The following is a 25080-nucleotide window of genomic DNA, read 5'->3' as shown; positions in this document are numbered from 1 at the left end:
CTTAAGGGATAGCAGAGGTTGTTGCTGTTCTATTTATTGTATAGAAAACATGGCCAGATTTTACTTTCCAACTTACTGGAAGCTCTTCAGTGGACCTTGAGCTAATACAATATATCTTTTGTCACCAAAAGAGTATTATTCTTATGTCATAATGAGAACAATAATTTATGTGCTTGGCATAATAAATGCCTAAAAGACATTTTATTTTATGACTGTATTCTTTGTCTTGCTATAATGGGGATATTGTAAATCATGTATTTGTATAATATTGACGGTATGTATTAAAGCAATAGGTGTAACGGTAAACAAAAACATAAAAACACAAAAAGAGCTTCTACAAATAAAAAGGCCAACAGTCTAGTTTTAAAATGGGCAAAAGACTTAAACGACGCTTCATAAAAGAAGATATTCCAATGGCTGGTAAAAATTTGAAAGAAGTTCTATGAAATCAAAACCAGAATGAAATACCAGAATGGCAGGCTGGGCGCTGTGGCTCATGCCTGTAATCCCAGCACTTTGGGAGGGCCGAGGCAGTGGATCACGAGGTCAAGAGATCAAGACCATCCTGGCTGATATGAAGAAATCCCATCTCTAGTAAAAATACAAAAAAAAAAAAAAAAAAAAAAAAAAAAGCTGAGCATGGTGATGTAGGCCTGTAGTCCCAGCTACTCGGGAGTCTGAGGCAGGAGGATTGCTCAAACTCAGGAGGCGGAGGTTGCGGTGAGCCAAGATCGTTGAGACTCTGTCTAATAATAATAATAATAAAGAAATATCAGAATGGTGACAAAAAGAATGGCAAGGCCACATTTCATCAAGGGTATACACCAGAACTCATTCATGGCCAATGCGTGATAAACATAACTGCTTTAGAAATCTCTGTAGTAATATTTATTATCACTAAACGCATTGCCTTCCTTGTGATCTGGATATTCTATTTTCAGTCAGATAACCAAGAGAAATGAATACATATGTCCATCAAAAGACAAGAGTGTTCATGTCAGCTTTATTCATAACATCCCAAAGTTTCAAACACCCCAAATATCCATTGGCATAGGAACAAATAAATAGCGTGTGGTGTATTCACACCAAGAACTATCATGCACAGCAGTAAAAAGTAATGAATGACTGGTAATGTAGCGATAAGGGTACATCTCACAGACACTGCACTGCGTGAGAGAAGCCGGAGGTTAAATGGATAGTACTGCATGACCACATCTATGCAAAGTGCAAGACTAGGCAAAACCAGGCTTCTGTGGCCAAAGGCTGAATAGTTGGTTACCCAGTATCGGTACTGACTTGAAGATGGCCCAGCCACTGGGAATTACATAATTATGTATTTGTTATGTATAATAATCCAGGTGCTATACATATGCTATTCATATACATACGGTATACACATGCCAAATAGTTCACTGAGCCATACTTTTAAGATTGGTGCATTTTTGTTGTGTGTGCATTATCCCTTGATGGTGCTGTTTTGATTGACAAGGGAAAGGCGCTTTTTCAAAACATGAAACCACGAAACATCATGTAGCCCAGAAGTACAGTTTTGGGAGTGGCAGGGATGTTTCTCAAAGCAGAACTCGGGGCAGCCACGGAGCAGCGGATGCGCGGTGAAGGGCGCGTGGGCAGCCGGACGGCTCCGTGGCCTGGGAACTGAAAGGCGCTTCCTGGCAACGCTGCCAGGGTCCCGCCGCCCCCGCCGAGGTGCAGCCCGACCCGCCGCTGCGCGGGCAGCCCAGGTCTTCCCCAGAACCTCCAGAACCGAGGACCCAGCGCCAAGCCAGGAGCAAAGCCGCGCCAGGCTGGAGCTGTTGCGTCATTACGGCCGCGTCTGCGCTTCGGTTTTGAGCACCGATTCGTTACCTAACCTCTTAGGACTAACAGCCAGTCTTCTGGTGGCGCTCGCTTTCACCTACTTTTTATTTCCCTTTCTATTCCTGCGAGCTAGGGGGAGCAAGTGTAAATCCCGCCCGCTTCTCCCGGGCTGAAGATGGAGAGGCTGAGGCGGGTTGGAGAGTGCGCACTGCGCATGCTCCGCAGAGCATCCCCGCAGGTCGACCGGGGCAAGGGAGCTACATGAAAGCCTGTGGCTTCTGCTTTGAACAGTCTTAACCTTGCATTTTGCTTTCACACTTAACGCCTAGAAAGCTTGCTTTGATTTTTCCCCAACCTTTCAGTTCATTTAGCTTTAAAAAACAAAATCTCGTTCCAGGAAGAGGGGAGGGGTTTTCCAAGGTAAAATGCTCAGACGTATCAAGTTGAGTTACTCAGTCTAATAAATGAAGCAAAGCATTCCAAAGGCCAGAGGGGATCACCTTGCATTCATCCATAATAGCACGTTGAAATATGCAAGAAAGGAAAAGAATAAAGAGCACAGGGATGTAAAAACGGTATTGCATTTTCTCGTCCACTGATTGAATTGTAAAAATAGTAACAAGAAATCTTAGGACACTTCTTATTTACTGATATTTTACAAAATCACTCAAGTAACAGTCTATTTATATTATAAACAACTTGTGAATATTTTAACTCATGCTCAAAAAAATAAATAATACGGTAAGGAGTCCAAAACTTTCATCAACTAGCCAAACAACAAATGTCTGCTGAGCTCCTCCTCAGGCAGGCAGTATGGTATCGTGATTAGGACTGAAACATTGGAGCCAACTGCCTGACTTTTAACATCCTCAGTCTACTAGCTGTGTGACCTTGGGGTAAGTGACTTAACTTCTCTGTGCTTTTTCTCTAGATGCAAAACGGAAATAATGTTATGAGAGTTGCCCTGGCCCATCTTATGTGATCAATGTCGGATGATTATTTTTGCTTATGTTCCTATTATTGTGTTAAGAAGGCAAGCACAAAAAAATTGTTTCTATTTGCAGCATTCTTGCAGCACACTGAGGCGCGGTGGCTCACGCCTGTAATCTCAGCACTTTGGGAGGCCGAGGCAAGCAGATCAGTTGAAGTCAGGAGTTCCAGAAGAGCCTGGCCAACATGGTGAAACCCTATTTCTACTAAAAATACAAAAATTAGCCAGGTGTGGTGGTGGGTGTCTATAATCCCAGGTACTCAGGAGGATGAGGCATGAGAATCGCTTGAACCTGGGAGGTGGAGGTTGCAGTGAGTCCAGATGACACTACTGCACTCCAGCCTGGGCGACAGAGTGAGACTCATCTCTTATGTGGAGACGACATATTTCTATAAGCAATGAAGGAACAATAAATCATCATCTAATTGATTTTTAAAGTACTCAGATTTCGGCACAGAAAATTAGAGATTAGGGCAGAGTATGATAAATGCTCATATTCCCCTGAAGCCTACAGCTGTGGTACAGGTGTTGGAGGTGGAAGAATGCAAGCATCAGAGTCTTCATGAAAGAGGGGACCTTATAAGCCATGCACACCTAAGTAGGAGGGATGTGCTGGGCAGAGGAAGGTAAGAATGCCAGAAAGAGTCCTGGAAAGGGGGGAGCTGGGCGAGTTCAGCATCTCACAGAGACACAAAGGTGATGCCAGGGAGATGACAGTTCCATTGTTGAAAAACAATATTGTCATTAACAACTGCACTCCACTCCACTTCATGCCTATCCAGAAACGAGGGGGAGCACACCAGAGGAATACAGACCCATGCCACCATGCTCAGCTAATTCTTTAGTATTTTTTGTAGAGACAGCATTTTTGCATACTGCCCAGGCTGGTCTCGAACTCTTGGGCTCAAGTGATCCGCCTGCCTCGGCCTCCCAAAGTGCTGGGGTTACTGGCGTGGGCCACTGTGTCTGGACGAACAAAGCTATTTGACAATATTAAAGAAACAGTTATCACACCCTTACATAAATCTATGAATAGCACTTATAAAATATTTTCTCAGAATTTTTTGGGAGTGATAGAAATGTAAAATTCTTAGTGGATTTACTACACTGTTGAGATTGCAATAGTTACATGGTGTAAGACTAACTTTCTGAATGATTATGACAAATGAAATCGTAAATGCCATTTTTGGTTTTCGGAATATGAAAATACATGGGATGAGGCGCACCTCATGCTTCCGCCAAACGGAATGTCTTTGGTTTCTTGCCTTAGGATCTACCTAGCTCCTACCTTTAATATTGCTTTCCACCTCTACTGTTTATTGCTACGTGTTAGTCTCTCTTTTCTGTAAGAAAGGCATAAATCTGGAGTGCTTTTTTCCAAATATTCCCGCAGAAAGCCACCTTTCCAAGCACAGAATCTTATCAGTGGCCAGTTCAGCCGACTTAGCACGAAGAGTGCGATGAAAGGGCTGCTTTCAGCAAAGCGTCTCGACCCTGGGCGACGGCGGCCACGGGAGGTCAGGCAGCGCTGGAGGAAACCTGCCCTGGGTAGAAACGGCCGGAGGAAGGCAGAGCGCGGGCTGGCTCTCAAGGTGCCCACCCCGGGGACCTTTCTTCAGGCTCCCTGCGGGATCCCCAGCCTCCCCTCCCCCTCGGAGCTCCGCCCCCTTCCTGGCCTCAAACTCCGAGTCCATTCAAACCTCGCCTTCCTCGCCCTGCGCGTTGTCAGGCGTGTAATTGGGGAAACTCCTCCCCGCCGGGACCGCCTCAGAGGCGCTGCCAGAGGACAGCCGCCCGCCTGCCCCCGCCTCTCAGCGCGGCGACCGCACAGCGCTCACAGCCCGGCCTGGGCACCCGCGCCCGCTCGCTGCTCCAGCGGGGTGGGCGGCGCCGCGCCAGGGGGTCCCCGGCGCCCATTGCTCCCCCACCCGGCTGCGCGGACCGGCGCCACTGTGCGGGCGGGGGCGGCGCGCCGCGGGGGGCCGGCGTCCCGTGTGCGTCCCGTGTGCGCCCCGCGGGGGCGCGGCCAGCGCCGGAGTAGACTCCTGTCCCGCCCGCCGCCAGCAGCCTCGGAGGAAGCCGGGGCAGAGAGGGCCGGCGGGGACCAGGTCCGCGCTGCAGGAAGCCGCGCCCGGCCGAGGCCCCAGACCCTGCGCCCCGAGCTCCACCGCACCATGGCCCCGAAGCTGCTGCTCCTCCTCTGCCTGTTCTCGGGCTTGCACGCGCGGTAAGTGGCGCGGGGGCCGCATCCCCGGAGGCCCCGAGCTGGGCGACAGGGCGGCGGGGGGCGCTGTCTGTCGGAGTCCCTGGCGCGCCAGCCGTCGGCTGGGCTGCGGCACGGCGGGCCGGGAGGGGACGGGGAAGTCGGCCCACACCTCACCTGTCCCAGCTCCCTCAGACGCGGTCGTCTGCTTTCTCCTCTGCAGCCGGGAGTGTGGGGACTCACATTAATGGCTCGTCTCCTGAGGCTTTTAGGATCTGGTGATTTTAAGGGGTTTTGAAAACCAGGATCATGGGGCAGGGGCCATTTCTGGCTCCTTACCGACCCCTAATTCCCACCTCAGCTGTTTCAGGGGCGCTCACACACACACACTTTGGCTGACATTCTCTGTCAATTCCATCACTCTGAAATTTCCAAGAACCCGGGAACCGTGGTTCTAACTGCCCAGTTTAGACCGGGCTGGAAAGAGCTAATGCATTGGAGGCAGGTGCGGGGGAATTGGGACCAGGTGGGCAGCAGAAAGCCCGGCTTGTCTGAGAGGACTCCCCTGCCAGGTCCTCTCTCTCTCTCACACACACACACACACAGGCACACCTACCTACCTTCCAGATCAGCCACTTTCACACACAGGAACACACGCACTCCCACCCCCATAAAGCACGCATGTTGAAATGGATAATAAGGCTTCTGCCTGGTAATGTAAGAAATTATCTCACCATAAATTCCGCAACCTTCCTCCCAGCACACCAGCCAGCTGATGGGAGCTTAGAATCACTCCAGAGGAGACGAAGAGGGCGCATGAGGATACGAAGACAGTGGGACCCAAAGGGTTAAACCCTGTTGCTGTAAACACAACTGGAGATTCTGGGTTTAGTTTCTTTAATTCTGTCTCTCTGGCTGGATCTCTGGCTAGAACTTGCCGATTGCCCTGTGATTTAAAAATCGGAGCAGTGTCTGGCCTTCCCCTTTCCCCACCCTAGGAAGCTCAGCGTGCCCCTAGCCCCTAAACCCTCTTGTTTTGACGCTTCTCCATTTCCTGGCTCTGGGAGCCAGAGAATCAGAGGGCGTCCTTGCGCGCACAAGCCTGGCCACCATCAGGCCTTTTCATTCATATTTGTGAACTCTTAAGGAGCTAGGAAGACACATGAATAAATCCTACTAAACATCAAGGGGCCCCCAGTTCTCACTCCTGAACTGGGCAGAGGAGCTTACCCTGAGGGAGGAAGCCCTGGCCCTCCCCCTTACCACTGCTCCTCTTTGCTGAGTTGAGTGTGGAAGCCGACTCCACCGGTGACTCACCGGCAACTCTTTCAAAGAGACAGAGCACTCCTTGGGCCTTTCAGCTGAAGTTTCTTTCTATCTAAAGAGGCAGCTGGTGAAAGAAATGGAGATATGCTTTCTGAGGTTGCTTATTCCTGGTTGTGTCTCTGTTTAGAGGCAGAGAGGGAGGTAGACAGCACCGGGCATAGCGTTGAGGCCAGCAGTCACATCTCTGCCACCTTTCTATTGCCACCAGCTCAAACGAGCGACCAGCCCTTCGGGTTCAGTAATCAACTGTTTAGATCTCTGGATTCTTAACATTCTAAAAGAAACACAGACTATCGTCCTCACTACTGCATGTGCTTAGTAGGAAAATACCTTAGCCTCTGCCTTAAAACAGTTCGGTTACTGGGGATTCCCAAATATACGCAGAATCTCTTGGGATTCTTCATCCTTCCATTCTGCGAAGACAGACATAATGATTTTCATTTGTTCTGTATTTGGGTTGTTTTCCCAGCTTTCATAATAGAACTTACAGATCAGTTAAAAAATCCAAATTTTATACTAACTTTATTGCTATATGCCTCTTCTTTGAGAGTGTCTTTGTTCTCTGAATGGGTTGTACAGACATGTGAAGCAATCTGATGTGCAGTGTCATCTTTCAAAACTGTTTTGAATTCGGAGGGGTTTCTCATTTGCACTCTGAGTTCCTTCCTGCTGTGGAAGTTCCTTGGATGAGGGTCTGATGTCTGTGCTTTGTGGTGATGGCTCAGCAGCTCCCCAGAAGGGGGGCTCCCCATTTTGACACCCATGGGCTTCATAAAACGCACCGATTCCCACTCAGACCTTGGTGATGCCTTAACTGCTTTCTGAGGTTTAGGAACTCCTTTTAATGTTTAAAAATACTTCAGACTTTTTCTCGGTCCTTCTGCTTTAAGCAAAGGTGTAAGACATGAAGATAAGATCTGAGGGTTGAGTTGTTTTTTGACAATGACAATACATCACTGATTTATTTTTAAGAAAAAGCTAATTGCAGTAATGGTGTTTAGGATCCAACAATGCAAGTAACAGTGCTCATAAAAACTATATATAATTCACTTAGAATTTAGGGAAAGAAAATATTTCTATATTATCCACATTCTAATGGGTCCTCTGAGAAGAGATTTCGTTTTCATCAAAGCAAGGATTTTCCTGTGGGCCTGGTGGTCTGGCACTAGCAATGTGAGGCTTCTATTTCATTTTCAGGATTTGAGGGAGAAGGGTGCTCACAGCCCAGGGACCTAGAGCATCTCGGCCTCACTCTTCCCACTGCCTACCCGACCAGGTTACACAGCTGGGGCCCTGATATGCCTCCTGAAGGGGTGGAAGAGAACGTTTCTGCTTTCTTTTTCTTGGTCCCCCTCGCTGCCACCTGTACTGGCCTCTAAGGAGGAAGCTCTTGCAGTTTCAGGAAAACCCTCTCATCACCACTAGAGGGAGAATTAGGCTTATTAGAATACCTGTAGGTAGCTGGAAGTAATTTTCAAAAACGAAGGCTGCATATACAGAGAATGATGAAAAGCTGGTTACTGTGCTCGGTTTGTGTGTATGTGACTATCAGGGCCATAGACAATAACAGAGTGTGGAGTGTGTGGTCTGGCTGTGTAGTGGTGGGGGTAGGAGACGGGAGGAGAATGGGAGGGGAAGGGAAGAAGAGAGAGGGGAAGAGACAGAGACAGCAGAGGGAAGGAGGAAGGCACCTGGGCTGAATCACCAAGTGTCCTGAGCATGTTGTGCCAGATTCTGCTGAGATGAGCTACCAGCCTCTCCTCACTGCTCCAGATGCCCTTGCTCTGTAGTGATTTGCCCTGTCCTGTGGGCAGTGCTTGATTCCCAGCTATCTAAATGCTTCAACCTGCTCTTTAAGTTTTAAAAAAATTTTGCAAGATGATAAAATTAACATTTCTGATAATACTTCCGATGACACAAAATATTTTAATTTTAAAATTTATTATTATTATTATTATTATTATTATTATTATTATTATTATTATTGTTTGAGATGGAGTCTTACTCTGTTGCCCAGGTTGGAGTGCAGTGGCACTATCTCAGCTCACTGCAACCTCTGCCTCCTGGGTTCAAGCAATTCTCCTGCCTCAGCCTCCCGAATAGCCAGGACTACAGGCATGTGCCACCATGCCCAGCTACTTTTTTGGTATTTTTAGTAGAGACAGGGTTGCACGCTGTTGGCCAGGCTGGTCTTGAACTCCTGACCTCAGATGACCCACCCACCTCAGCTTCCCGAAGTGTTGGGATTAGAGGCATGAACCACCATGCCCGGCCAGATGACATGAAATATTTTAGAGTAACATTTAAAATCCTGTAGTATTACTTGTAAATGTTCACTTTTATAAATAATGAAATGCAACATATTCCTTACTGAATATGTGCCCCACATTTAAAAGTTCCTGTCGATCATGAATATCAAATGTGCATAAAAATCAACAGCAATTTATAGTTTCTGTGGATGATTTAATTTAACCTTCTAGCCAATAGGTACTCAAGAAATAGAATTACAGTTTAAGATCAGCCTAGGAAAAATGTAAGTGGGGAAGTCATTCTTTGAGACATATGCCGTATACTGATTGTCAAGATCTCTCATTTATGTACATGCTCATCTAGGTTTAGACTATCTGGCCAACACTCTAGTCTACATTATGGCTAGTTAACACACTTTAAAAGACTCATGTATATATTACATAAGTATGCATATGTGTATATATGAAGACCTAAATTCAGTACCAAAATGAATGTGAAAGTCTTTTTTTTAATTAACATCTTGTGAATTATAGATAATTTAGACAATTCTCAAAATTAAGTTCAAGAAACTTACATCCCAGAGCACAAGTGTCCTGACATGACACTAACATTCTGGCTCCCATCTGGGAAGCTAAACAGAAAAGAGTTCATATCTAGTCAGGACAAATCTGCCTCCGTGCAGTTTTCAATTCTTTTTATTATTCTCTTCTGTGAATAAAAAGTTATTAAAGCATGCACACTGACAAACTGGGAAGGAAAAGGTTGGTTTATTTCACATGCTTTCTTGCTGGGGCCAACAGTAGTCTGGAAATGCTGCTTTAAGGCAGAAAGAGACTGTCCGCTCTCTAAGCCCACATGACTATAGTGTTGAGATGGCCTCACTCATTGAGAAAACCAGCTTGTCAAGTACAAGTGTGTGTCAATTATAAACCAATTTTTTTTTTTTTTTAAAAACTGAAAACTGGGCCGGGCGCAGTGGCTCACGCCTGTAATCCCAGCACTTTGGGAGGCCGAGGCGGGCGGATCACAAGGTCATGAGATCGAGACCATCCTGGCTAACACAGTGAAACCCCGTCTCTACTAAAAATACAAAAAATTGAGCCAGGAGAATGGCGTGAACCCAGGAGGCGGAGTTTGCCGTGAGCCGACATTGTGCCACTGCACTCTAGCCTGGGTGATAGAGCGAGACTCCGTCTCAAAAAAACAAAACAAAACAAAAAACAAAACAAAAAAACCCCGAAAACTGCAGAACCAAAAAAATAAAAAATTGAAAAAAAAAAAAAAAATTAAGAAGTAAAACTAGCTGGTCATCCCGAGGCCTCTCCATTCAGGCACTCCTGTCAGTGCATGTCACCCGGGAGAGTAGGCTGTCCAGCTCCTCTCTGCACAAAACATGCTCAGAGATGCCCAGGCGTTCACTGAGACTCATTTACTAAGAAGTCAGAATGTTGAAGATGTATTCGAAAGCTTAGTTTTTCATGTCTATGTTAGCCTGCTGTGCAGAAGATGAATCAGTTTGTGTTGACCGAGGCGTGTAAGATTGCCAGAGGGTCTTCACTAGTCACCAGCAGACATCTCTGTCCTTGCTTCCAACCTGAGTGCCGGCAAAGCAGACCCCCTCACAATGTCCAAGTGTCTAGACCCCCAGATTCCCGCCTCCAAGAGAAGCACAGAGTCAGACTCAACTATTTTGAATGAGTCCAGTCTGCAAAAGCTAATCTCACCTTCAACTAAAATGAGGTCTTGATGGTTAGGGGTGGAAACAACATGATACAATCACCATATGGAAAACCTCTAGAAGGTTTGTGCCTTGGCCTTCACAGTCTCTCGGAGTGGATTCAAGGGTCGTGTTGCCTGCTGGTTAGCCCTCTGGTATTGTTTACCTGCCACGTTGTCTGTAGTTTAACTGGGTTGGGGGATGGTCTTGTCACATTTAATAAAAACATACCTTGTTAATAGCAGTAGCGTTCTTCCTATGCAATCATTCCTATTTTGTGTTTCTTTTTTTAAAAAAAATTTTCGGGGTTTCACGTGTGTGGTTGGGCTGTGGGTACTGGGGACTTTCTACCCCTTTCGTGGTACTTGGATAGGACAAACTTAGGCTCCTCCTAGAGCCATTGCTGCCACTTACTTGTCGCATTTTTGTGCTATAACTCCAGGTCCAGAAAGGTGGAAGAGGATGAATATGAAGATTCGTCAGCAAACCAAAAGTGGGTCTTGGCTCCAAAATCCCAAGACACTGACGTGACTCTTATTCTCAACAAGCTGCTAAGAGAATATGATAAAAAGCTGAGGCCGGATATTGGAAGTGAGTGTTGTTTCTTGTTATTCCGATAGAAAAATCTTCTGTAGTGATAGGTTTTTAAAGGTTTAACTTTTGAGTAATTGTAAATTCCAAGAGGATGGCAAGGGCAGTACAGAAAGGTCTCCTGTACTTGTCACACAATAGATAACTGAGTGGGATACCAAACCAGGAAACTGACGTTGGTGCCATGCAGGAGCATGGCTCTGTGTCATTTTACCCCATGTAGGCTTATGTGACGATCCTTGAAATCGAGATACAGAACAACTCATCAGGCGAAAGTGGATCTTGTATTCCCCTTGCTATCCCTTTTCTGTCACATCTGCTTCCTTCCCCCCAATTTCTAACCATTGTCAGCCTCAAATTTGTTCAATTTGTTCTTTATTTACTTTTTATTTATTTACTTTTTGTCACTTTGAGAATGTTACATCTGTGGAATCATTGGCCTTTTGAGACTGGCTTTTTTTTTTTTTTCCCCCCCCCCAGCAAAATGATTTTGAGATTCATTCAAGTTGTTACACATGTCAGTAGTTTGTTCTTTTTCACTGCAGAATATTTGTTCGTGGTATGAGTGTATCACAGCTTCTTTAGCCATTCGTCTATTGGGGAACATTTTGATTGTTTCCTGTTTTTGTCTATTGCAAATAAAATGACTGAGCACGTTTGTATACAGGTTTCTATGTGAGCATAAGATTGTATTTTCTGGGATAACTGCCCGGGAGTACGATTGCTGGGTTGTATGGCAGAAGTACGTTTAATTGCTTAAGGCACCGTCAAACGCTTTTCCAAAGCGGATACACTATTTTTCGTTTCCACCAGCAATATCTGAGAGATCCAGTTTCTTTGTGTCCTCACCAGCAACTAGTATTTCCACTATTTTTTATGTTAGCTGTTCTAATAGGTATATATTTAATAGGTTGATATCTCATTGTTGTCTTAATTTGCATTTCCCTAATTGTTAGTGACACTGAACTCCTCTTTTATTTATTTTTTTGCCATTAGTATATCCTTCTCATTGAATTATCTCTTCATCTTATTTGCCCTTTTAAAAATTGGATTATTTGATCTTATTTTATTTTCTTACTGCTGAGATTGAGAGTTCTCTATATATCCTAGGTATGATCTTTTATGTCAAATCCTTAGCTTGCTTTTAATCCTTTTAATAGCATCTTTCACAGAGGAAAAGTTTTTAATATTGACAGAATCCAATTTTATTGATTTTTCTTTTATGGAGCTTGCTTTTAGAGTATTGTCTAAGAATTCTGTATGAAGCCCTAGCTCTTGAAGATTTTCTCCTTTGTGTTCTTCTGAAAGTTTTATAATTTCATCCCTTACATTTTAATTTGTTAACTGTTTTGATTTTTATATAAAATCAAAATGTAAGATTTAGTTCTAATTTATTTTCCCCCACCCTCCATGGATGCCCAATTACTCCAGCACCATTTGTTGGAGAGACTATCCTTCCTTGACTGAATTGCTTTTATGAAGTTGTCAAAAATCAGCTGACTTGACTGGTGTGGGTTATTTCTGGTTCTTTGTTTCGTTCTGTTTTATCTGTGTGTCTGTCACTCTGTCTATACCCACATTTTTTATTACCATAGCTGTATTATGTCTTCAAATTTTATCAAGTAATTCAACCTCTTTTTTCCTCCTTTTCAACATTAACTCGTCTTAACTTCTTAGAGTTCATATGCTTTTCAATATAAATTTTAGAATAATTTTTTCTGTAACTACAGAAAAATCCTGCTGGGATTTGGTAGGAGTTTGTTAAGTGTAGGTATCAATCTGGAAAGAACTGGCATCTCTACTATGTTGCATCTTCCAATCCATGCATATGATAGGTCTTTTCATTATTTAGATCTTCTTTATGTTCTTATATCATTATATCAGTGGTTTCTAGTTTTCAAGAGATATGTCCTGAATGTATTTTGTTAGATTTATGACAAAGTATTGTTTTTTGGAGTGATTGTGAATAGTACTGTATTTTCACATTTCATTTTGCCTGTGTTAGTCTACTATAGTAAATACAATTGATGTTGGTATGTTGGTCTGTTCTCTGACTTGCTGAACTTATTAGTAATAGAAGTTTGGGACTTTGGTTTTGTTTTGGTAGGTTCTTGGGCATTTTCTATGTACACCATCATTGTCATCTGCAAATAGGGAGAGTGTTCATTCTTGCTCTCCAATCTGGGTATCTTTTATTTATTTTTTCTTGCCTGTTGCCCTGGCTAGAACTCCCAGCACTATGTTGAACAGCAGTGGTGTGAATGGACATCTCTGTCCTGTTCCAGATCTTAGGGGCAAAGCCTTCAGTCTTTTCCCATGAAGTGTGGTATTAGCTGGCGGTATTTTGTACATGTTCTTTATCCAGTTGAGAAAGTTTCGTCTATTCCTAGTTTTCTGATACGTTAAAAAAAAGTTTCACAATACTTAAAAAATCATGAATGGGCCTTGAATTTCACCAAAGGCTTCCTTTTACTGCATCAGTTGGTATGATTATATGATTATTTCTTCAGTCCGTCAATACGGTGGATTATATTAATTGATTTTCAAATATTGAATCAGTATGGCATCCCTGGTTAATCCAGTAAATCCCACTTAGTCATGGTGTTTAATAATACTCTTTTAAGGCCAGGCGCAGTGGTTCAAGTCTGTAATCCCAGCATTTTGGGAGGCCAAGACGGGCGGATCACGAGGTCAGGAGATCGAGACCATCCTGGCTAACATGCTGAAACCCCATCTCTACTAAAAATACAAAAAATTAGCCGGGCATAGTGGCGGCGCCTGTAGTCCCAGCTACTCAGGAGGCTGAGGCAGGAGAATGGCGTGAACCCGGGAGGCAGAGCTTGCAGTGAGCTGAGATCGCGCCACTGTGCTCCAGCCTGGGCAACAGAGTGAGACTCTGTCTCAAAAAAAAAAAAAAAATACTCTTTTAAAAACCTCCTTTTGTATATTGCTGAATTCTATTTGCTAATACTTTGTTAAGGATTTTTGCATTTCCATGTTTAAGGGACTATTTTTTCAGTCTTGGGTAATAGGAGCTTTATACAATGGGTTGGGAAGTACTCCCTCATCTTCTGTTTTCTAGAAGAGATTATATAAGGGTTTGTGTTGATTCTTTAAATGTTTGATAAAATTCTCCAGTGATACCCTCTGGGCCAGGAGATTTCTTTTCTGGGAGTTTTTTTCATTTCCTTAATAAGTCTATTCAAATGATCACTTTCATATTAAAGTTGTGGTGATTTTTTCAAGAAATTGATCCATTTCTTTTAAGTTGTCAAATTTATGTGTTTAGCATTGTTCATGATATTCCCTCATCATCTTTTGTGATGTCTGTAGGACCTATGATAATATCCCTGCTTCATTTCTGATACTGGTAACTGGTGGCATCTTCCTTTTTTTGTCAGTCTTGCTAGAGGTTTATTTTATTGACCTTTTTAAAGAACCAACTTTTTGTGTGGTACTTTTTCTGTTATTTTTTTTCCCAATGACATCAGTTTTGCTTTTATACTTATTATTTCCTTTAGTTTTCTTGCTTTGGGCTTATTTTGGTTTTCTTCTTTTTGAAGTAGAACTTAGAGTCTTTGATTTGAGACTATTATTTTCTTATGTAAGGAACTTTTCCTTTCTGTAATTCTTTAACTTCATCCCATGAATTTTGTTATGTCATATTTTCATTTTCATTCAGTTCAATGTGTTTTTAAATTTCCCTTGAAATTTTTTGCTTTAACTCATGAATTATTTAGAAGCCTGTTTCGTAGGGGAACAGCAGACACTGGGGCCTATTTGAGGGTGGAGGATTGGAGGAGGGAAAGGATCAGGAAATATAACTAATGGGTACTTGGCTAATTACCTGAGTGATAAAATAATGTGTACAACAAACCTCCATGACATGAGTTTATCTATATAAGAAATCTGCACATGTACCCCTGAAGTTAAAATAAAAGTTTAAAAAAAAAAAAACAAAAAAAACCAAGCTTGGTCTCATAGAGAACTTTCATCCCAATAAGGACGTGATTTTTCAACTGAAAAACATTCCCAAATTTTACTCTTGAAGAGGGAGATCGATCATTGTGTTTTAGGTTTTGAAATGGAATTGTTTCCAAATTTTGACTTTTGTGAATAAAACTGCTGTGAACATTTCTGTACAAAAAAAGAGAAGTGTGTTTTTAGTTTCCAAGTACTTGGACATATTCCTATTGTATGTTATGGATTTCTAGCCTGATTCCACTATGATCAGAGAATATACTCTATATGAGTTTAATTCTTTTAAATGTGTTAATGTTTGATTTGCCATCCAGGATATGGTCTATTTTGGCAAATGCTCCATGGCCTTGAAAAGAGTATGTATCCTGCCATCAATGGATGGACTGGATCCTGTTGTCTGAATGTGGTGTTCAGTTCTATATCCTTGCCTATTTTCTGTCTAGTTTTCTATGGATTATTTGAATAGATTGACAATTGATAGATCAAAAAGTAGATTCTGACCCAAGAGAGCAGTGGTATATTTGGCCAGGAGGGAAGTGGCACATACAATTGCTGGTACAGGCCCTCACAGGCCTTGTGGTGACCATAAGGGGAAGGGGGTATTGCAGCAGACGCACCATCAGTGGGATGTGCCTGACCATGGCTTGCTGTTTCTCTTCTGGGAGGCTCCACTGCCTGACAACTTGCTAGTGCTCACACTGCCCAGGCGCACTGTCCCTCCATTTTTCCAAGCCCAGGACTCCAGCATGTCTGTAGCAGGATCTAGAACTATGCTGGTTCCAATAGCCATAGAATTTCAAAATCTGTGTGTGTAGCGTGGGAGACTGTGAAGATGCGTGTCTAGTGCAGTGTTGGAGAAATGTCATCCTTGATACCTCAGTCGCCTCTCCCATGCAATGAAGGAGAGGGACTAAAATGACTCTTAACTTTCCTTCCAGCTTTAAAATATTTCGTCAGTGAGTGATATATCTAAATTCCCATTGCACAAGTTCACAAATTCAATTGTCATCATGGTGTTTGCATCCTAATTAGATAGAAAATCTTTCCAGTGTGAAGAGTGTGTGGCAATCCTGCATTTATATGGAAAGAGGTGCTTTAGAATATGTTACCAGTTTCCTCCTTGATTGTCAGACGCTGCTCAGTCAGAGAGCAGAGATACACAAGACTGGTTCCTTGCCTCTCTGGATAAGCTAAGTCCAGTTGGAAGTTCATGTATCCTGTGGTAGGCTACAGGGAAGCATCTTCCTCATGGTATCACTGGGCACCCCATGGGTCCCCTGAGGTAGAAAATTGCAAATGGGGAGACAGTGGGTGAGCTCGGCTTCCAACCCAGATCTCTCTGGCTCTACAGCAAGATGATTTGACCATTGCACTATTTGTAGAAAACTCAAGGCAAGCCTATTCAAAAATATTCCTCGCACCCTGGCAATGCAGCACTTGCAAGAAGATATACTAAGGTGCTGCCATGTGCAACAGGCAAGCGAAATTCACAGTCCTAGAGATTTTATGTTTCCATTGTGTACCCAAGGAATTGTGAATTTCCCAAATAAAACAGCGTATGTATACACCAAGAGCAAGTGTTCATTTCAAAGAAGGCAACTCCCCTAAAGCATTCTGCCATTTAGTCCTCATAAGTCATCATCACAGGTGAGAACATGCTCTGTGCTTTGTGAGTGAAAAGATTTTTAACAAACAAGTAAACATAAAGTCAGGAGGCAGGATGCTCCTCTTTGGTTTTGTGACTTTAACGTTCCACAGTGAACACTATCTGGTCCTTGGGGCAGCAGAGGGGGCTGGTGAAAGCACCCATGATCACTGGGACAAATTACGACTTGTCTTCCTGTCTCATTTAAATGCTAAATCACAACTGATTGGCAGAACCCAGCAACTTGATGATATTCAATCAGAAAACAGAGTCACTGCCCAAGAACAGCTCTCCTCGTAAAAGATGCTGAATTAGAAACCATTTTCTTTCATGGCTCCGAAGGGCTCTGCTTTAAAAGAGAACTTCCTATAAACATCTGAATCGCTTTTCTTTTCTCATGACTTTCTTTTCTTCCCAATCTAGCCAATTTCATTTGCTGTAACCATCAGGCCTTCTCATCCCTCATCAAGGTGCCGTGAACTCATATGTACATAATGTGCTGTACATGGATTCACTATTAGTTCGTGGGAGAGGCCAGCTCATCGCTCACCTCCTTTACATCCCCGTCCCTGGCACACCTTGGGAGCCCCCGAGAGGCTCTCCATATTTGCGTTCTTCTGATGGCGAGAGACGAGAGAAGGGGAGTCTCCAGATAGCACTTAGTAGTAGATAGTAGAAAGTAGACTCCCACTTTCGTCTAAATTAACCTCTTTAATATGAAACTCTTGAAAGTTGCACTTTGCTTCTCAGATAAAGACCAAGCCCCTTAAAATGACATAAAGATGGAAGGCTGAGGCAGGAAGATTACTTGAGCCCAGGAGTTCGAGACCAGCCTGATCAACATGGAGACCTTGTCTCTACAGAAAAAAAAAAAAAAAAAAAAAAAAGAAAGAAAGAAAGAAAAAGAAAAAAAAAATTAGCCAGGTGTGGTGGCACACGCCTGTGGTCCCAGCTACTTGGGAGGCTGAGGCAGGAGCATGGCTTGAGTCTAGGAGTTCAAGGCTGCAGTGAGCGATGACTGCACCACTGCACTCCAGCCTGGGAGATGGTGCAAGAACCTGTCTCTAAAAGGAAAATAATTTTAAAAAGACATAAAGAGACAAGCCTCAAGCCTCAAACTATTATCTGTTTCTTTTCTGCTTCTTCACTACCATTTCTTGACTCTGTGAATCACGTGCCCAGTACTTCAGGGATACTAGACCTCCTGTTTTCTCCCTCTGGACCCTTGATTTTGCTGCTGTCCTGGCCCGTTCCCCCCTCTCCCTGCCCCCGCCCCCGTCTGTGCTGAGCTCATACCATGCTTGTCTTCGAGCCTCGTTGTCACCCCCTACAGGAAGCCCTCCCTCATTTCGTGTCCCTTCCCCACCTCCCCACTGCGGTGCTATTTCTCCTAGCATCAGTGTTTTCATCTTTGAAATGAGGATAATACATTTTGAAGGACTGTCTTGAGGATAATGTGGTATGGTGTGACCGTGAACAGTTTCTACAACATTGTTGTATACTTTCCACAGTGTACAGCTGAGGACTGGTCTTTTTTCCCCCTAGGGTGCCGTTTCCAATTCCTAACTATAGAGGCATCCATGTATGTTGGCATCTCCCAACATACGTGGTCCAACTCCTGCACAGCGATCCGTCATCAGGAAACAATTGTGCATCACTGTTATTTTTAACAACAAATAGATGGGATTTAATAGACTCGTTCATTCATGTTGCATGGAAGTAACAAATCTGCATGGAATCCTCTAATTAGTTTTCATAATCTGAGTTCTGATCATTATGTTTTAAAAATAATGACTACTCTCCTAGACATTATTTCTTCTCAGCTAACTTCTAAACTATGGATGTATCTGTTTTAGTTCCCCTTCTTTATCCATCACTTTAAGTAATGCTTCAGTCCTGTCCTTAGCTGGTTCAGGGTGATGTAGGGTATCATTTATCTCGGAACAGATCTTGTCACGTGAGCTGGGAAAGGCTGGTGGAGGATAAACCTTTTAATAAGAAAATCGCGAAAAGGAAGAGAAATGACCTAAGTGAATTTCACTTCCTTCGGGGTTTCAAGAAAGTTGAACCACTCTCCTGAAAACAGATGATTAGAGAATACAGATTCCATCCCCAGTATGTGGGCAATCAGTCTGTGCCAAATATGGTCGTGCCGGGAAAAATAAAAGGTTACATATTGGCTTTTAAAGGTGAATAGACACTTTGTGGAGTCCTGGGCGATGCTGACCGATGGGTTCGCTGAATCCAGGCAAAACATCTGAATCATCTTCTCTTGGCTATGTCAATGACTAGATGGCTTCCTCGGGTGTTTGCATATCTGAACTTCTGTTCCAGGCTTTTCTAAAATGCATTTTCCCTGTTCAGTTGAAACTTCTGCTAAATATGGCATAAGAATATTCAGTACGTGCTGAAGCTGGTTGCATGGTGAGGAGGTGGGGTGTGTTATGGCTGCAGCCCATGGCAGGAGACCCCAGCCTCCTCCTCTGCTGTGGCTGCCCACACACCCAACCTGGGCAGGGGCACTGGAGGAAGGTGCTGCCAGGGCTTGCTTTCTTCCAGCTTTCCAGGCTGGACATGGCACCGGGCACTGACTCAGGATAGCTGAGGTGATGCAGACAACTCCCTGCTGGGCAGTGCGCGAGGAATCCCTGCCCATTCTTGGAGGGGGAAGGGAAAACAGAAAATGACTGAAGAGTGGGGCTGTGTCCCCCAAATAGGTCAGGAGTTAGTTTTGTTGCAGATACTAGGTTTTAAAACAACTAAAAGCAATAAAGTGTGGGCCTTGAAGTATAATTTTTAAACGAGTCTTTTTATGCAGCTCCTTGATGTCTTTCAGTGAAAAATTATAAGCAGAGTTGAGTTGCCATAGAACTCTAGGCTGGAAGCTGAAGGAGCCCCGGTCACAGGTGGGCCACCTCCGAGAGGACTGGATTAGCCAGCGGAAAGCAGACGAAGCCCCCCCACCTGCATTTTTCTGAGCTGGTCTTGGTGTAAATGGAATAACCTCACCATGCCTTGTCACAGGGTTTTGAGAGATTAGATTGGAACGCCCTGTTTGAGTGAATTTCGGAGTGTGTGAAGGGCCATACAAAGAACCAGATGTATGATTAAGATATTATGATAATTAAGGCATACAACAGCCCTTCATCCTGATTGTTTCCATATTTTAAGAAAAATAGGGGACACAATGTTTTCATCCAAAGGAGTAAAGTACAAATGCCGCAGGGTAGGTGAAGGAAGTGGGAGTTGGAGGTAGAGTGTGGGATATTTTGGGGTCCCTCAATCCACTGTGTCCTGATGACTTACCATCTAGGTGCCCCAGGCTGGTGGCTGCTTTCTGGACCACCCTTCTGACTCAGTGAGTCAAACCAACCTTTTCCTTCTCCATGCACGTCTGGTAACTGTGTCAGCTGTTCAAGTAGTTCAGCCTGGCCAGTCCTCACCTGAAATCCACAGCCCACCGTGCAGACCAATGACTTGTCATTTACCAGCAATTACTGTATATCCAGAAAATAATTCAAATGTATTCACTCCACTCTCGGAACAGATGTAGGAGGAGAGGAAACAGACATTCTTAATTGCTGTGCTTGAAGTAAAAGCTATTACTGTAGAGTTAGTTAACTGATTCTCTCACAAAGTTAATTCAAATGCATAAGGGAGGTGGAGAATAAATTCTGTTCAGAAATTATACCTGTCATCTCCAGGAGAGACTAAGTAGACATCCAGAGGCCGCCGGGTTAAGACCTCCGATTAACACAGGTTGGCGGCTGAACCTTCCCTGCCTCTTCCTCACCACGTTGGACAGTTGACCCTTCACACACACACCTGAGTACCTGGGATTGCACCATGCTCCTTCTATCGCGTGAGGGGCTCCGTGAGACAGTGCTGTGTTGGAGCCCACCCATGCACTTCACAGTTCATTAAAAATATGTGCTGGTTTTCAAAAATAGGGAATATATAATGAGGTTTCAGCATAGAAGTATTTTATTTTTTCTTATATGCTGTTTGGCAAATAACTCAGGTGACATGTCCTGAAGTATAATCTAGTGACTGGTCTTGATTTGAATATTCAGCTCAGTTCATAGAATAACAAATGGTCTGTTTCTTATGTTTATTCATTACTGCTCCAGGAATTGAGCAGTGTGGATTAGAAAGTGTTTGAGTGGGAAAAGATCTGGACTCACATAATGAGTTCTGCCACCAGTTACCAGCAGGTTTCAGAGTGAAAGAGACAGCCTCACTGGCCCGTGGGTTTCTGTCTCTAAATGAGAAAATTAAACCTATATCCAAGTCCTGCTGTAAGAATTACAGGTAATGCACTTTGGGAGACCTAGGCGGGCGGATCACGAGGTCAGGAGACCGAGACCATCCCGGCTAACACAGTGAAACCCCGTCTCTACTAAAAATACAAAAAAATTAGCCGGGCGTGGTGGTGGACGCCTATAGTCCCAGCTGCTGGGGAGGCTGAGGCAGGAGAATGGCCTGAACCCGGGAGGCGGAGCTTGCAGTGAGCCGAGATTGCGCCACTGCACTCCAGCCTGGGCGACAGAGCGAGACTCCGTCTCACAAAAAAAAAAAAAAAAAAGAAAAAAGAAAAAAAAGAATTCCAGGTGATAGTACCTGGCCCATAATTCATAAGGTGGCAGGGGGTGTCAGGTGCCTTCCATACTTCCCAGTGCCACACACTGCTTTTTCGGGTTGGTTTATGTGTACCGGAATAGAGCCCTTAGACAACTTGACTGTCCTAAATGCTTTGTCTTAGTGTTTAAAAGTCAGCTGTCTGACTTCCATCAGTCTGTAATTAACATCCCTATCCAAGACATCTTACAGATCCTCTGATGAAGTATTACTGTGCCTATACTGATCAGATTATTGTTCTCATGACCCATAGTTCAAGGACCATTGTAGACGCAGAGATCGTAGTTTCCTAGGATACCATGGTTTGAAGGGATTCTAAAGGACATTTAGTCCAACGGTTCACAAACCTGGCATTGCGTCAGATCCACCCGAAGAGCTAGAAGTCAGAGCCCAACCCCAAGAATTACTGAATCGGAATAGTTATTCCGTTTCCTAGTTCCTTGATTTCCACTTTGATACACTGTTCTTCTGCTTACTTTGTGTTTCATGCATTGTTTTGCTAGTTTTGAGGTGGAAGATGAAGGCATTGATTTGAGATGTTCTTTTCTAATTTTCATATTTAGTGTCATTAATTTTCTCCTGTGTATTACCTTATTAGCATCCTACAGATTTCAGTGTTTTAATTTCACTTACATTCAATAAAAAATAGCTCCTAATTTTCCTTTTGATGTCTTCTTTGACCAATGGAGTATTTAGATGTGTGGTATTTATGTTTCAAATACTTGAGGTTATTCCAGATATCATTCAGTTATTGATTTCTAATTTAATTACACTGTGCTCAAAGAACATACTCTGAATAACATAAATCCTTTTAAGCTTATTGAGAGCTGTTTTATGGCACAGACTATGGTCGCTCATGCTGTGTACTTGGAAAGAATGTATATTCCACTGTTGTTAGCCTGAGTGTTTCATAAATTAGACAAATTAGGTGAAGTTGGTTTGTACTTTAGTTGAAGTCTACTTGCTGCTTTTCTATTTCTATTAGTTATTGAGAGTGAGATTTTGATATTTCTAGCAATAACTGTAGCTGTATTTTTAGTTCTATCAGTGTTTGAGTCATGAATTTTGAAGCCTTGTTACGAGGGGTAAATGCATTTAGGATTTTTATGTTTTCTTAATTAATTGACCACTTTATCATTGTATAATGAAAGTCTTTATACCTAGCAATATTCTTTGCTATGAAATCTCCTTTGTCAGATGTTAAAATAGCCACTTCAGCTTTTCTTTGACTAGTGTTAGTATGGTATATACGTCTTTCCATCCTTTTACTTTTAACCTATGTTTGTCTTTATGTTTAAAATGCGTTTCTTGCAGATGACATATTGGTGAATCTTGCCTTAAAAAAAAAAAACCCCAATCTAACAATCTCTGCCTTTAAATTGGAGTCTTTAGAGCATTTATATTTACTGTCACTATTGATGTAGTTCGATTTCAGTTTACGATCTTTTTATTTGTTTTCTGTTGGTCCTGTCTCTTTTTTTGCTCCTTTCCCCTCTTTTTATGATTGTCTTCCTTTATTTTCCTGATAGCCATGACTACAATTTTATATTGTTATTTTGGTGGTGGCATTAAAGATTTATAGTATTGTATACGTTTTTAACTTATAACCATCTCCCTTCAATTAATATTATACTCTTTCAATATGGCTGAAAATATTTTTGCTTGTGTGAAAACACCTTCATTGAAATGTAATTCGTATACCATAAAATTCATCCGATTATAGTGCACAATCCAATACTAAATGGCTTTTAATATATTCACAATATTGTGCAGCCATAATTTAGGCTTAGAACATCTTCATCTCTGCAAAAAGGAGAAAGCTACTCACTTAGGGGTAGTCACTCCACATTATCCTTGCCACTCCTCTTTGAGCCCTTGGTAACCAATAATCTAATTTCTGTCACAATAAATTTGCCTGTAATGTACTTTTGATATGAATGGAACCATTAGAATATGTGACAGGTTTCTTAAATGTTTTCAAGGTTTATTAATGTGATAGCCTGTATCAGTACTTCTTTCATCTTATTCTCTTAGTTGCCAAATCATGTTCTATTATATGGCTGTGTTTTGTTTTGTCTCTTCATCAGTTAATACTGATAACATTAAATAGGCATTTTGATTGTTTTTCACTAGTGGATATTCTGAATAATGGATGCCGTGAATATATATGTATAAGTTTTACATGGATAAATGTTCTTGTTTTTCTTAGATAGACATGTAAGAGTGGAATTGCTGTTTAGTTTTTGACCGATTTTATTTAACTTTTTTATTTTTAATTTTTGTGGGTACATAGTAGGTATTTATGCTTATGAGGTACATGAGACATGTTGGTACAAGCATGCAGTGCATAATAATCATATCAAGGAAAATTGGGTATCCATCCCCTCAAGCATTTATCTTTTGTGTTACAAGCAATTCAGTTATATGCTTTTAGTTATTTTAAAATGTACAATTAAATTATTTTTGACCATAGTTCCCCTACTGTGCTATCAGATACTAGGTCTTGTTCATTCTTTCTAACTATTCTTTTCTATTCATTAACCATCCCCACCTCCCACACCGTCCTCACTACCCTTCCCAACCTCTGGTAACCATCCTTCTAGTCTCTATGTCCATGAATTCAATCGTTTTGATTTTAGATCCCACAAATGAGAGCCTGTAATGTTTGTCTTTCTGTGCCTGACTTTATTTCACTTAATGATCTCCAGTTCTGTCTATGGCATTGCAGATGACAGGATCTCATTTTCTAATAGCTGAATAGTATTCCATTATGTATATGCACTGCACTTTCTTTATCCGTTCATCTGTTGATGGACACTTAGGTTGCTACCAAATCTTGGCTGTTGTGAACTGTGCTGCAATGCAATGAACATCAGAATGAAGATATCTCTTCCATATACTGATTTCCTTTATTTTGGGTGTATACCCAGCAGTAGAATTGCTGGATCATATGGTAGCTCTGTTTTTAGTTTTTTGAAGCACTTCCAAAATGTTCTTTATAGTGATTTATTAATCTACATTTCCACCAACAGTGTACAAGGGTTCCCTTTCCTCTACATCGTTGCCAGCATTTGTTATTGCTTGACTTTTGCATAAAAGCCATTTTAACTGGGATGAGATGATATCTCATAGTTTTGATTTGCATTTCTCTGATGATCAGTGATGTTGAGCATCTTCTCATATGCCTGTTTGCCATTTGTATATCTTCTTTTGAGATATGTCTATTCGAATATTTTGGCCATTTAAAAATCAGATTATTACATTTTTTCATATAAGTTGTGCGAACTCATTATATATTCTGGTTATTAATCTCTTGTCAGATGGGTAGTTTGCAAATATTTTCTCACATCCGTGAGTTGTCTCTTTACTTTGTTCATTGTTGATTGTTTATTTTACTATGCAGAAGCTTTTTATTTTTATTTTTTATTTTTGTTTTTATTAGTTTTTTTATGCAGCTTTTTAATGTGACATGATCTCATTTGTCCATTTTTGTTTTGGTTGCCTTGTTTGTGGGCTGTTAATCAGGAAACTTTTGTTCAGACCAGTGTCCTGGAGAGGTTCCCCTGTGTTTTCTTGTAGTACTTTTAGTAATTTTGTATTTTGAGGTCTCAGATTTAAGCCTTTAATCCATTGTGATTTTTTTTCTTTTTTTAGACAGAGTCTCGCTCTGTCACCCAGGCTGGAGTGCAGTGGTATGATCTTGGCTCACTGAAACTTCTGCCTCCTGGGTTCAAGCAATTCTTTTGCCTCTCCTGAGTAGCTGGGACTACAGGCGTGCGCCACTATGCCTGGCTAATTTTTGTATTTTCAGTAGAGACAGGGTTTCATCGTGTTGGCCAGGCTGATCTTGAACTCCTGACCTCATGATCCGCCCACCTCAGACTCTCACAGTGCTGGTATTACATTATGTGATTTTTGTT

General features: G+C 42.5%; 1 protein-coding gene across 1 annotated transcript in view; it reads left to right on the top strand.

The window, feature by feature from the left end:
- The first annotated feature begins 4792 nt into the window (after nucleotides 1-4792).
- Nucleotides 4793-25080, top strand: part of GABRG3 (gamma-aminobutyric acid type A receptor subunit gamma3) — a 566143-nt gene continuing 545855 nt past the window's right edge. The window contains exons 1-2 of the mRNA XM_008017336.3: nucleotides 4793-5036; nucleotides 10748-10896. Of these exons, the coding sequence (XP_008015527.3) occupies nucleotides 4984-5036; nucleotides 10748-10896 (202 nt within the window). The 5' untranslated portion in view covers nucleotides 4793-4983. The remainder of the gene's footprint in view (nucleotides 5037-10747; nucleotides 10897-25080) is intronic.

The sequence above is a fragment of the Chlorocebus sabaeus genome, chromosome 26 (assembly GCF_047675955.1).
Source record: "Chlorocebus sabaeus isolate Y175 chromosome 26, mChlSab1.0.hap1, whole genome shotgun sequence".
Taxonomy (NCBI): Eukaryota; Metazoa; Chordata; class Mammalia; order Primates; family Cercopithecidae; genus Chlorocebus; species Chlorocebus sabaeus.
Note: the sequence above shows the minus strand (reverse complement) of the source record. Positions and strands in the feature narration are given on the sequence as shown.